Source organism: Terrapene carolina, unplaced genomic scaffold (genome assembly GCF_002925995.2).
Source record: "Terrapene carolina triunguis isolate 2854851 unplaced genomic scaffold, T_m_triunguis-2.0 Scaffold66, whole genome shotgun sequence".
In the NCBI taxonomy this organism is placed as follows: Eukaryota; Metazoa; Chordata; order Testudines; family Emydidae; genus Terrapene; species Terrapene triunguis.
In genome coordinates, this window is record NW_020664417.1 from 21,609,978 (window position 1) to 21,624,885 (window position 14,908).

The following is a 14,908-nucleotide window of genomic DNA, read 5'->3' on the forward strand; positions in this document are numbered from 1 at the left end:
CCTACCTTAGGAGGACATGGGGAACAATTGCCATCTTCTTTAAAACAATCCTTACATATTTGAAAACGATTAGGCTATACCGAAAGGAGGACAAGAAACATGTGACATGGGTTTAATCAGGCCACACTTTATTATTAGATATCTGGCACTACTCCGCAGATAAAAGTGTACAGTGCAGATTACAGAATAAAAATGGGGTTATTACCCAGGGGGCTTTTACCAGCTCTCCCTCTTTTTCCATCCAGGTCCCTCCAGCAAATCCATCGCCAGGACCTCACCATCCACCCCACCTCATAGGAGGATTTAAGGTGGGCTACAAGAATACAGGGTTGGCTCCAGTGTTCCCTCTAATTTTTTACGTCCATGTGCGGAATGAATTTTGTTATGTGCACCAATATGGAGGTGATGTGTGACACATCACCTCCATATTGGTGCACATAACAAAATTCATGTGGTGGGGGTGGGGCCAAAGGGTTCGGAATGTGGGACGGGGCTCAGGGCTGGAGCAGAAGGTTGGAGTGCGGGGGGGTGAGGGCTCTGGCTTGCAGTGCAGGCTCTGGGGTGGGGCCGGGGATGAGGGGTTTGGGGTGCAGGCTGCCCAGGGGCTGCGGTGGGGAGAGAGGACTCCCCCCAGCCCTCTCTCATTGCAGCAGCTCGGGGCCGGGGCTGGGCTGGGCTGGGCTGAGGGAAGGGCTCCTCTCCCCCGGCCGCAGCAAGTGCAGGGCAGGTCTGCGCTGGGACCAGCGGGGAGGGGCGCCTCTCTCCCAGCCCTGGCAAGTCTCCCCCCCCCCCGCCATAAAGCACTGTTTCCCTTCATTCCGCCAGCCAGCCAAATACCCGCCCGCTTAAAGATGCAGGGCGTTCATTATCAGGTTCCCTTTCAGTCATCTTTTCTCAATACTTTCCTCACAGGTCCAGTTTTCTAAATCTTTTCTCATTTTTGTTGCTTTCCTCTGAACTCTTTCCAGTTTGTTCACATTTTTCTTAAAGTGTGGCACCGAGAATTGGACAGAGTACTCCAGCTGAGGCCTCACCAATGCTCAGTAGATATGGACAATTAACTCTCATGTCTTATATATACACGGCATCCCTATTAATACACAACTGCATCTCATTGTTGGCTCATATTCAATTTGTGATCCACTATAACCCCAAGATCATTTTCTGCAGTACTACTGTCTACCCAGTAATTCCCCATTTTGTAGGTGTTCATTTGATTTTTTTTCTTCTTAAGTTTGCTACTTTGCATTTGTCTTTATGTAATTCAGGGTGGGTAAACTTTTTGACCTGAGGGCCACATCTGGGTATGAAATTGTACGGCTGGCCATGAATGCTCACGAAATTGGGGGTTGGGGTGCAGGAAGGGGTGAAGGCTCCGGCTGGGGGTGGGCTGGGGATGCGGGGCTGGGGGTGCAGGGTGCTCCGAGCTGGGACCAAGAGATTCGGAGGGCGGGAGGGGGATCAGGGCTGGGGCAATGGGTTGGAGGGGTGGGAGGGGGTCAGGGGTGCAGGCTCTGGGTGGCGCTTACCTCATGCAGCTCCAGTAGCAGCGGCATGTCCCCTCTCCGGCTCCTACACAAAGGCACAGCCAGGCAGCTCTGCGAGCTGCCCCATCCACAGGCACCACCCCTGCAGCTCCCATTGGCCGTGGTTCCCGGCTAATGGGAGCTGCGGGGACGGTTCTTGAGGCAGGGACAGCGTGCGGAGCCCCCTGGCTGCCCCTAAGTGTAGGAGCTGGAGGGGCAATATGCCACTGTTTCCAGGAGCCGTGCGGAGCGAGGGAAGCCCCCAACCCCACTCCCAGCTGGAGCAGGGAAAGCCCCAGACCCCGCTCCCAGCGGGAGCTCGAGGGCTGGATTAAAATGTCTGGAGGGCTGGATGTGACCCCTGATTTAATTCCATCTTGTTGATTTCAGACCAATTCTCCAATTTGTCAAAGTTGTTTTGCATTTTAATCTTGCCCTCCAAACCGCTCCACTCCCCCCAGCTTGGTATCATCCACAAATATTTAAAAGCATACTCTCCACTCTATTATCCAAGTCATTACATTATAAATGGTACTGGACACAGAACAGACCCTATTTACCCTCCCTTGCCAAGTTTTGCATTGTCACATCCCCTCCCACTCTGCTCCCAGTGTTCCCAGTCTTATCCACCTATTTGCCAGCTTCTCACTGCTTCCTTTCGTGAAGGAGTCTATGCCTGGTACAGCCTGCGTGAGTTCATTCACGTGGACACTATGCCACCAATACTTACACTCCTTTCAAAAGGCCAATTTATGCCATGCTGCTTACAGTGAATCAAGCTGATGTACTTAAAATTGTTCTGCTTTCCCTAATCTCTGTTTACTTTGTAAGCTTCTTGGAAAAGGCACCATAATCCACTGGTATCTGGAAAGTACCTAGCATATACCGAGGGCTACCATAAATGAAAATGCCTAGTAGCCAAAATTAAATATTAAATTTGCATTAAAAGAGAGACACCATATGGAAAACCACTGATTAATAGACAAATAATTTAAAATATTGTGTATTGAATAAAGTGCTCTCCGAGTTTTTCATCCCAGATCATTAAATCAGGCAGAGACTTGAAGATCCTAGACCAGTGCCCTAATAAACATGTTAGAGTGTGAGTTTCTCTCTCTTTCTCTCCTACTTCCCCGCTCCCCCTAAACCTTTTAAACAAAATCTTTGTCAAAACCAAATTGTCTCCACAAAATGTTTTTTTTTGGCTTTGATGCAATAACCTCTCTTTTAGTCCAAAGTGTTCTAACAAGCTCCAGTTTAAAACCCAAACCTGCAACACAGACTTCTACCACTTGAGCTACAGAACTAACTACATTTGCTGGCAGCAGGAAACAGTTGTTATCCTATACAAACTGGCTCTCCGAGAATGATACAGTGAAATAGAGTACATGTACCTCATGCATAGCTGGTAATTGAACAAGCTGGGGGCAGTTGGGGACTCCCCTGATTGATAGAGCAGGGAGCCAACCCCCCATCATTATAGTCCACCTTAACCCCTCCTATGAGTGGGGGTGGTTGGTAAGGTCCTGTCATTCTTTCGGCATAGCCAGACAATTAGCCTGAGGTCAGACCTCAGCTTCTGTCAGCACTATGGGCCTGTTCAAATTGTCTGCACTCTTGGAAATCAGTGGACTCTCAATGGGTCCTAAATGCGACCGAAAGATAACGATGTCCACCATTAGGCCATTGAATTGATGGCCTAGTTGGATGTCTTGTGACCACACCCATCAATCCATCAGTCCCAGGCACCTCTGCTTAACTGGCTTTGCAAGTCACTACAGTGCACAGTGAATCTGCAACAGATGGAGTAACAGGGAATGACAAACAGTAACAAAAAATAGTCTGAAACCAATCAGACACAGATAGGGCAGGAAGACACCTCAAAACGTCATCTAGTCAATCCCCGTCCATTGAGGCAGGATTACGTACACCTAGACCATTCCTGACAGGTGGTTGTCTAACCTGTTTTTAAAAGCTCCAGTGATGGGGATTCCACAACCTCTGTAGGTAACTTGTTCCAGTGCTTAACTATTCTTATAGTTAGAAAATTTTCCTAATGTATAACCTAAATCTCCCTTGCTGCAAACTAAGCTGATTACTTTGATTGACGACTGTCTTTGTTATAATAGCCTTTTACATGTTTTATGTCACCCCATCATCCTTCTCTTCTCTGCGCTAAACATACCCAGCTGTTTCAAACTTGCCTGATAGGTCATGTTTTTTAAACCTCTATTTTTGTCACTTTCCTTTGGGCTGTCTCTGATTTGTCCACATCTTTCTTAAAGTGTGGTGCCCAAAACTGGACACAAACACTCCAACTTAGAGCTCATGAATGCTGAGTGGAACGACTACCTCCCATCATGTCTTGTGTACGATACCCCTGTTAATACTTCATAGAAAAATATCTGCCTTTTTTGTAATAGCCTCACTCTATTAACTCATATTCAATTTGTGATCCACTATAATCCCCAGATCCTTTTCAGCAGTACCACTGCCTAGCCAGTTATTCTCCATTTTGTATTTGTGAATTGCAACTGATTTTTTTTCCCCTTACAGTATTTTGTACTGAGGTGGAAACTTAGAAGCTAAGAAATTATTCCTTTCCCTCTACTACGAGATTTAGACAAGTAACACTGTTCTGAGTAATGGAATAAAGAATCTCTTATAGTGACTATTCTCTTCCCTGCCTCACCTACATCTACTTTTCAGATAAGATGAATTGGTTCACTGACAGTTTAACTCACTATACAGTTTCAGAACAGGAAGGGAAAAGAACTCCCCCTCTTCTCCGGTGGTATTTCATTCAGTTTCACATATGGTGGCTCTGGATCCGTTAGGTAAGCTTTATTCAGCCTCTCAAACACCACTAAAATGACCGCTTCTCAGATGACTAGTGAAAACTAAGGTGGTGGGACTGGGTCTGTTTGTTATAGAAACAGCCAAAGTCTCCCCCTTGTGAAAGCAAATTGCAAATAGCCCTAAAGCAAGTTATAATTAGGTCCCTGTTTAAGAAAACTTTTCCTGGCACTAAAAAACTCTTGAGATGGGGCTGAAGTTGAATTGTTCCCTTTTTGGGAAAAGTTATTGAGAAGGTGATGGTGAAAACTCCAAACTTGAATCTCTTCACAGTCTCAGTAGATCTCAGCATGACACGGAGATTGTACTTACCATATATACTCGTTCATTAGCCCATTCGTTTATAAGCCAAACCCCCAAGATGGATAAGTAAAAATAGCAAAAACTGTATGACCCTTTCATAAGCCGACCCTATATTCCAGGGGTTGGACAATTTTGGCTCCCAGCCCATCAGGGTAAGCCACTGGCAGGTCGGGATGTTTTGTTTACCTGGAGCGTCTGCAGGCATGGAGCCCTTCAGCTCCCTGTGGCCGAGGTTCGCCGTTCCCAGCCAATGGGAGCTGTGGGAAGTGGCACCACAGGTAAACAAAACGACAATGTATTAGATATTCAATTCAATGATTCCATAGAGTTTAAAATCATCAAATTATGGTGTAGACCCGTTTATAAGCTGACTCCTGCTCTCTGATGCATCACTTTTTTACCAAAAATATTCAGCTTATGAACGAGTATTTACAGTACTTCTACAGTTTACACTCTCCTTCTGGTGAGAGACAGAGATCAGGTGTCCATTAGATCTTTCAGCAGCCTCTTACACATTTAGTTTATTTATCAAAAAGGTATTGTGTAAGGAGAAATCTGACTGGCTGTGTAAAAATTCCAATCTCTTGGTATCCATTGTAACCCAAACATTGTTTGGAACTAATTATAATAAAATTATATAAAAATATTTTATAAAGGCATTTTAACATGATAGAGTGTGATTGTACAGGAACTTTCACTTATAATGGCTGAAGGTACTTGGCCTCAGGCCTGTCTACAAATATAGCACTCCCACAATTCACAGGGAGTTACTGCATATGTATTGACATACACATACAAAAATACATTTAAACACTAACTTCTATACACCTACTTATTTCATAAAAGCACTTATTTCTTTATTTGACATTTACATTAGTCGTCCCCCACCCCACCTTCACGTCATTTGCTAATGATTTGGATTTTTTGAAGGGGGACACAGGGCAGGAGACAAATAGGAAAAATGTTAGGTTTATTAAGCCATTTCACTATGTTATTGTCATTGTAGGCTATAAAGAATTTCCTAGCATCATCAAAGCTCCAAAGAAAGCAATGAATGTTGCCTTACACTGATGTCAAGCGCAAGATCCTCAGGGTCAGGTAGGAGTCAGAATGAAAAGCATGTGAACCAGTAAGAAAGGGGAAAATTTATACATCTTCATCACTACGTGTTTTATGGGGACATTTTTAAAATTCTGTGCATTGATACCCCTTTAGGAAGAGTACACTGTATAAATCTATGATGAACATCTTGAAACTTTGTAATTTTTATTAATAAACTCAGTCATAAAATTTACTACAGATGGGGGAAAAGGTGCATCATATTCTCAATTTTTAGACTAATAAAACTACATTTGCCCTGATAAGCAAAGCTCTTGGTGCTATTTTGTTTGGAGTTTTTTCTTGTTCTTTTTTTATTTAAAAAACAAATATTTTGAAATGCATTTTATAGCAAATGCCAAAGGGAACAGGTTAAAAATAATCATTTCTCTTTAAAGTAATACTGTGTTTTAAAACAGAACAAAAACATATGTCACTTATCTACCAACAACTATACAGAGAAAGAATGTGGTTACTTCTTACAAGTAACATTAAAAATTCAGTTCAACCCTTCTCTTTCCTTCGACTCTGGATTCTAAAATGACATACTACAAGATAAAATAGTAATGCTAATATTGATAGTTTATCCATTACAGGTCAGCTAACTGTCCACTGGAACAGTTACAAAGCTGTTAGTTTCGATTTCACAAGGCCAATCAATACAGAGGCATACTGTTTCAATTTTGCCTGCATTGATTTTTTTTTTATAACACCCCAACCTTACAGCATTCATCTTTTTGAAAGAAGGAAGATTTGATTTACTGAAGAAAAATTGGAGAGAGCATCACAAAGATTTTTACCAGCAAGCCTGTGACACAGAAAAAAGATGAATGTCTCTAAGGCAGAGACGCCTCTTGCTTGAGGGCATCCATTAGAACACATTCAACCAATCTGAAACAGAGTTTCTTAAGCAACCGAAACCTGAGCCTAAACTCAGTCTTCTAAACTAATCAAAAGCATTCAGAGATCTTGATATACAGAGGTTCTCTTAAAAATTCCTAAACCTTATTGCTTCTAAAATAATTTATGTCTGCAGTTCTACCTTTGCATTTTTCTGAGAAGAGTACCACCCTTTTCCCCTCTAATACCAAGAATGAATTTCCATGGTACATTAGTCAGCCTATTAGAATGCAATGAAGGACGATATGAGAAAAGGGTAGTATGTCCTCTGAGACTTTCATCCAGTGTTCTCCATCATCTCTCCTCATCCTTCTTATATTCAGCCACTTTACCAGGTGTCATCTACATGAAAGATGATTTGTCTCCTGACCCAAATAAACACAATGCCTGCTCTATGCACCAGAAAAAAATTACTTCTGCCAGTCTGTTCATTTGTGTCCTCTTTCTTGCTTATTCCACCATTCTTATCAGGCTCTCTCAGTTTTCACCTGAGCCTCACTCCAGGTGACAGTAATGTATGGATGAACAGGTACTTGTCTGTCCCATTATTTCCTGAAATCTCTAAGCATTTGAAAAAATGCAATGACAGTAAAGGGCACACAGATATCAGAGCTCTGTGAGAGGAATACTTTCTTTGCATGCCAAGGCAATAGCCAGAACTTCAAATCCAGTGGAGGAAAAAGAGCTTGCTTACTCTCTCTCATGTGGCAAAAGCTGGTACAATCTGGATATTAAGACACAAATTGCATTCAGGCAGGTCACTATGTGTCAAAAGATATTAGATGCCTGCTGTGAGGAAACAACAATTCACATCTGCTTCTGAGGAAATAATATTTTCATTTTCAGTTTTTATTGAATGGAAACTTTAGGGAATATGTCTGTATAAAGGGTATTAAGTCTAGCAAGTATAACATGTTCAAAATGGCTATAATCATCATTGTGTTATCCATAAAGCAGCAGATTTCATTTGGTCTCTTTAGATGGGATAAATTGGATTCTTTTTTCCCCGGCTTGCAGTTTTGTTGCAGTACCAGATGTTTCTCAAATGCCACATGCTGGGGCTCCTATACCGAATGTAGCACCTGACCTTCTCTATAATTGACTAAAAATATTGATGTAATGGCATGAGTCTGATTGTGATTTATTAAAACCACTGCCGATCCCAGGCCAGCTGCCAGCACTGCAGCCCACTGATCGTATGGCATTAGAAAAGCCATCAATATTGAAACAAAATAAATGACATTAATGGGAAAGTATTAGGCCTTCAGAGCCATGGCTACAAGCAATTATATGGATTCCAAAGGAGGATGAAAAACAAAATACCACAAACCAAATATTAAAAAGTACTACTAAGATTGATTTTACATGACAAAAAACTAGTACAATTCTTTAAGGGAAAGTAAAATAATGCTGTAAACCATTAATTTAACCCCTTTAATATAGCTTTTGATTAGGATGACAACCATTTTGTGTGCTTTTTTTTTTTAAAAAAAAAACAGGTTTATGGTGGGTAAATGCATTCTGCCTTCCCGATAAAGATTTTTTTCCCTTCTCTAATGCCATTTAAGTTTCTTAGAATTATGTTAAGTGTATTGCAAAGTGCATTATGTGATATTTCCATTTCACTGTAGATCATTATTTATTATAAAATAGAAATAATCATGTCCATATTTTCTACACTACATAATTTACAAGCTGATTATGCAAGCCTCATATGAAGAAAATCAGAGAATAGTTAATCCACTCTCTGAGTGCAGTACATTTTAGCAATTACAGCTCCACCTATCTCGCTATACCAGTATTATCATGATGAGCAAAACACATCTAAATGGCAAAGAGTTCTTCATATTCCTTATTTAAAAGCCATTAAGGACAGAAAGTGTTTTAAGCTAAGGAACACAAAGAACTGAACAAAACACTAAGGTCATACTCTGAAAACTCAAGAGCCACTGATGTATGAAGTGCTTTACAAAGTTGTTTGAAGAGACTCTGTTACAATCTTAAAATAATATGTTCATAGAAAGTGATTAACTAACCAACCTTTGCAGGAAATATTTAAGTGTGTAATTATTTTTTATTTTCTTGCAGAGCATTTTCATAAAGGCTTTCCATATTTAACACAGTTTGAGCACCACATTTTGGGTTTGTGGCTAACCTGTAATTCTAATACGCTATAATAAAAACCTCAATATTAATAGTACTTAATATCTAATATCCTTCAAAACTTATTATGAAATGAGAAATTGTTGAACGTGAAAAAATTGTTTTTAATACAATTGAGATTATTGGCAAAAAAAAAATATTCAATTTTTCACTCTCATTTCCTACCTCCACCTTTCATTGCATTGCATACAAATAACAGCATTTCAAGAGGCAAATGGACCCAGTGTGGTATGTTCTAGCCAAGACACGTTCTGTTTATTTTTAAATCCTAATCAGACATTCTAGGATTTGAACTTTCATTTTAAATATTCAGCTGAAACTATCAGCTTCACTTGCGCAGAAACAATGAAACAGGTGTCAATGCAATGACTATTCCATCTGTGTAGAATTTCCCAAATGAAAGCAATGTAATTTTCATTTGGTTGTGTTTTGCTCTAATGTACGAGTAGACAACGCAACATAGTAAAAAACCATTTTCCTCTTTCCTGGAGACGAGGGGTGCAACATTACCCCTCTTCATAAATTTCCATTGGTCAGGTGTTAAACATTCCATTCCACGCTTCAATAACAGAAAATATTTTAGGGCATATGTATTCATGTATTTTCTGGTTTTTTTTAAAATAAATTATGCAGTTATACTGGAATTTGAAAAAAAATCTGGAGCTCTACATAGTGATAAAGTTTAAATCCAACTGGGGAAGAATTTTTTTCTATTTTGTTGTTGCTTTCACATATATGTTGCACTGATTCTCTACATTCAGGATAGCAAATGTATTTTTACCATTTCAGATATGCCTCGGTAATGGTATTTAGAGAAGTCACTAAACTACAAATATTGCTTTGTGAGTAAACAAGACTGCTGAAAAAAGAAAAATGGATTAATCTCCAACTGTAGATAACACATTGCTGAAGTAAAATCCTCTGTATCTTCCAAAATTTTTCTTTAAATATATATATATATATATATATATATATATATTGTTTTACAATAAACAAAATTGTAATATGCCAGTTTTCCATTAGGTTTGACCTCATCTGAAGACATAATCCAAATCATCCCATCATATCTGAACAAAAGCCAAATCTTAAAGATCTATCTTTACCTTGATGCAGAATTTCCCCAGGCTCCATGCTTGTCTGTCAGAATGTTGATAATTTTCTGTATTAGTTGGGATGCAGTCACATGATCTCGGAACTTGGCTGCTCTTATCAAATGATCACACATCTTTTCATCCTCTCGTTTATCTGCAGAATACTGGGCACACAGCGACTAAGAAAAATAAATAAATACTTTAATACTTTGCACTTCAACACCTTCCAATCAAGAATCTTGAAGTACTTTACAATTAGTTTTACTAAGCCTTCAGAAATAAGAATTATCCCCATTTTACAGATGTGCAAACTTGAGGGACAGAGTAGTTACCTATGGTTACAGTACATTTATAGCAGAGCTAAATACAGAACTCAGATTAGTTATGTATTTTAGCCACTACACCATGTTCCCTCAAGATATTTTTAAAACATTACTAACCTGACAACACAGTAGAACATTTCAGAATAACCCATTCTATCACACTGCAAGAGTGTAGCTTTTTATAGTGCCAGTCTCAAAGGGGAGATCTTCAAAAGACACCGATAGCAGTTAGACATGTAACTTGCATTCTAAGTGAATGGAGGTTGGGCACCTAACTGCTATATGTACCTTTGAAGATCCTTCCCCTAAATAAAATCAAAACCTTATATACGCTATTTGGATAGTACATTACATATAGTTTTCTTGCTGGAAGTTTCAAAGAGGAAAAACACTGAATGGATATGAAGACTGAACTAGCTTTTCACCGGTAGGGGTGATTCCTCTAGCCAGAAGGTTGTGATACATTAGCAGGCCAGTGTGGAAAGCTAACACTAACTTTATATACAACAACTGTTGGTAAGAATATTCTAATTTTTCAAGGCTGTCAAAACCTAACACCATTAAGAAAGACTAACTACATAAAAACTAAATGGTGAAAAACTAAAAACATAAAAACTAAAACCTTTGCTTTCCTGGGTGTTTTTTTTTCTTTTTTCTTTATTTTCCTGTTAATGTGGTGTCATGAAAGTCCTGCACCCCCAACTTTAAGACTTCCTGTTCCTCAGATTTCAACCTGGCAGTTCTACAGATTGCATATGCTAGGTAGACAAAGCACTTGAGCCTTTGTCAATGATTGGATTATTCTATTATCTAGTTAGTAGAAAGGACACAAATGTTTATCCAAACAAACAAACAAGAAAAATTTCCTTTTTTGGGGGGGAAGGGGAAGGAAGGGAGAGCAACCAGAGCAGACTTTAGAACAATTCTTCCAAGTTTAGGTACCAAGGTATTAAAAACAAACAAAACCTATATACACATAAAACAATAAGTTAGTTATGCCTTATGACACACATGAAGAAGTACTTTTTAATCAGTCACTCTCTTTAATTGCAACAATTATGCAGAAAATGACTAAAATACATCCAATATATATAATGTAAATGTCTATGAAAATCTAAACCAGTGGTTAACAAGCATTTAATTTTACAGACACCCTTAAATGGTAAAAACAGTAAGAATACGCTGATTACAAATTCACTTGTAAATTCTCCATCTAGATTTTGCCTTTCACCTGTTCTCTAACTCTCCTATCACTCTTACAATGCTCACCTGATGAACAGAAATCCAGAAAGTGTGAACCATAAGCAGTAGAATTTCCAGTTCAATTAAACATTATCAAGAATCGTCTTTTGTACTCCTAAACCCAGCATCCCGCCAACGCCTCCCCGCCAAAAAAAAAAAATAAGTTGGCTAAGTTATGACCGCCTCTAAACAAGATTTTTATAGCTCCTTTTAAACACTGCTGTCTTTTCCAGTATATTAACCTATCCTGCACCAACGACAATTTTGAATTCTCTTCACCAGCACTTAGTAAATGTTTGATAAGCTGTTATATTTAAGTTGCTTGAAAGAGCAGAATTCTAAAAACAAGTGTCCAAGGTAAGCTAAGTAGTAAAGTGTTTTAAAGTGCTCTTTAATGGATCCTCCTTTACAATTTGAACAGCAACTTTTCATATCTGACATAAAATCCATATATATAAATCACATTAGAGGGTTACTCTTTCCAGATTATCAATCTCTGTCTCTTTATGGAACATTAAAGTCACATTTGACCTTAAAAACATGATAAAATGGAAATCAAACGAGAACGTTTTGTAAAAGATATAATGAACTTGTACCTCTAAAAAAAAATCTCTTTCTGATGCAATTTTGAACACATTCTTTATTAAATACCAATAATGAATTTAAGTGTGTAGACATGACATTCAAAAGAAGAGAGACGAATGGCATTTCTTCCTCCTAAAACTTGCATGTACATAGGACAAAATAGCAATAGTATGTCACTAGCTTAAAATTAGTAAGATCTCTCTTTCAGCAAACCACCATGATGAATCTTTTTAAATTGAAAGTTTACTATTTCCCCCATAACCTGTTTGAAAATTGACAGGCTTTAACATGCAGAAACATCACAATTACAACATCACACTATGCAGGAATCTTAATTGCAACAAGCTCATTAACATTTTACATTATTACAATAAGACGCAGAAGCTGCTGCAGGTTTCTCAGATGTTTGGCACCTGCTCATGCATAGTTGTTAACATCCGAAAAGTTTTGTCAGGAAAAATTCTCCAAATAAACCAAAAATTAGTGGGCCGTCAGGTCCTTAGCTGCCAGATTTGTGTGCACATTCTACTGTTTGTTCAATAATTTGACTTTTAGAAATGTCATGGGGAGGAGAGGGAGAACAAAGAAAATAAAATGTCATCAGAATATACATTAATTCTCCATTGGCCTCTGAAATCTTACATGAAAAATTATCATTGGGAAAAGAATTGATCCTTCCTACCATGGTTCCTCCTCCTCCTCATGGCTTTCCACACCCCTTTCCCCAAACTTTCATGGCTACCTTCATGTCCCACAATGGCTTCTCCCTCATTACCTACCACCCTGTAACTGATTTCTCTCTTTGCTCATGTGCAGGTTTACTCTCTCAGCTGTTTAGTGGCCACAGTCCCTCAGTGCCTGCCAAATGCCTCTATCCCTTATTAATCTAAGCAAAATTCTACAGAAGCAGCTTTAAGACAGTAGAGCAGAGAGCTGACTCCATGCATGAGACACAGGCAGACAGCAGGGGCTTTGGTGACGGGGCTGCTAAGTAGGTGGGAGAGATGCTCAGTTTTTAGAAAAAGTCTTTTCCACTACCACGCAGCCCTGGGACAGCAGCCAGGACCACAGTTACAAATATATTTTCAAAACCTGGTAGTATCCTGGCTAAAATGACTATTGGCAAGTATCTACACTCAATGTCAGGGTCTGAGTTTGGAACAGCCTGATGTGTTGCAGAGTCTGGTAAAAACAGCTCAACACTTCAAATCTCAGTGTTGATTTCCATCAGTTCCACCAGAAGCAGTTTGTCCCACCAAACTAGCTAAACCTCTACAAGTAAATCAGTTTTAAGTTTTGCTTCTAACCATTCTCACTGAGGTAGATGCTACATAATTTCTACTCCTATTTAGAGAGTTTAAGAATAGAAAGAAGTAGCAAAGAGTATATGACTGATATTCTATGAGACCAATCTGTGAAATGTAACAGTTGTGTCATCTGGGATGGTTTAAGCCTTAGGAATTGGCTAAGGAAATGATTCACTTGGTGCTGTTTCAAAGTTTGGGTTAGTTTTGAATTTTGAATGAAAGATTGTGCATCTGGAAGATACATTAATCTGAAGATTGACATCTGCCGGGGCTCATGCTTTACATCTGAAGGGCTTCTGCCAGTTTCAAATTTCATATTATCCTGCACATGGTACCACAGAGAAAATCTCAACAAGAATCTACATGACCTATAAGCAAATGACCATATTTTCATGTTGAACATTAGGAATGGATTGATCAGCAACTTCACTGGGATCATTTGGATCATGGAGGGTGCATTTTCTAAGGTCTCCAGATGTCAGCATCCAAATATGGGGGAAACTGATGCTATAGTGAAAAGTGTGGAGAGGTCTTGCCAAGCCACTTACTGAGACTGTAAATGCAGCAAACAAACTCCACAATGCAGGCTTGCACCATCAGTTTAACTCAAGGGAGTTTTATTTTTCCAATGCAAACTTCTTTACTTTCATGGAAGGACAATGAGTCTGGGAGTCAGCTACCAGATGATTAGTGCACACAATCAAATTGAAGGGTTGTAATGCCTGTTCGGTTAATACTGTCTTCCTTTTAATTATCTAAAGGACATATGCTCAAGTATGTCATGCCTTCTGAGACCCAATGAAATTGCCATTCTGGTGGTAGAGGAATAGTACTAAGTACCTCACCTTTTATTCCCATTCACCTTGCAACTGGAAAATGGAGAATTGATCGGTCAGGGATATGAGTGGTTTAGAAGAACTGCCAGGTTACAACATGAACCATGTGTCGATGACATGCACATATCGATATTCGATAAATTATTTTTAAGTACATGTACCAATACAGTTATAATTCAATTACCTGAACCCCTCCTAACTAAAAGTATAGGTTACCTGAAGATCAGCTACATCAAAGGTATTTGATGCATATTTTGTTTTTATATAAACCAGCACATTTTGCAAATGTTCATCTTGAGTAAACTGGTTAAAGATTTTGTTTGCATGGAACCTTTTCTACAGTTCTACAAATTATTACACATTTACTTCCTCTGCTTTCTATTGGATAACCATTATGGTTGCAAACTATACTACCAATACATGCCCTGCAGACTTCTACATGGTTGTATGTAATTAGACCGATACATACCTATGAGTAAATTAAACCAAGATTTCTACTTCCGAGAGCACTTTGGTGCTTGAAACATGTATTAAATGGTGTTTTGGGAACAGGTCCAATGTACGAACACAACAGCAATGCTTAGAGATATTAGGGGAGGATTTCACAGCCATTGGTCCCAGCCATGGTGAAGCAGGAAATATGAAAGGAGAAAACCACCCTATGTACCTAGCTGTAGA

The 14,908-nt window shown here is 39.2% G+C and overlaps 1 protein-coding gene across 1 annotated transcript in view; it reads right to left on the reverse strand.

Annotated features, from left to right (window-relative positions):
• Positions 1–14,908, reverse strand: part of LRBA (LPS responsive beige-like anchor protein) — a 558,096-nt gene that overhangs the window by 309,567 nt on the left and 233,621 nt on the right. The window contains exon 37 of the mRNA XM_024207579.3: positions 9,950–10,116. Within this exon, the coding sequence (XP_024063347.2) occupies positions 9,950–10,116 (167 nt within the window). The remainder of the gene's footprint in view (positions 1–9,949; positions 10,117–14,908) is intronic.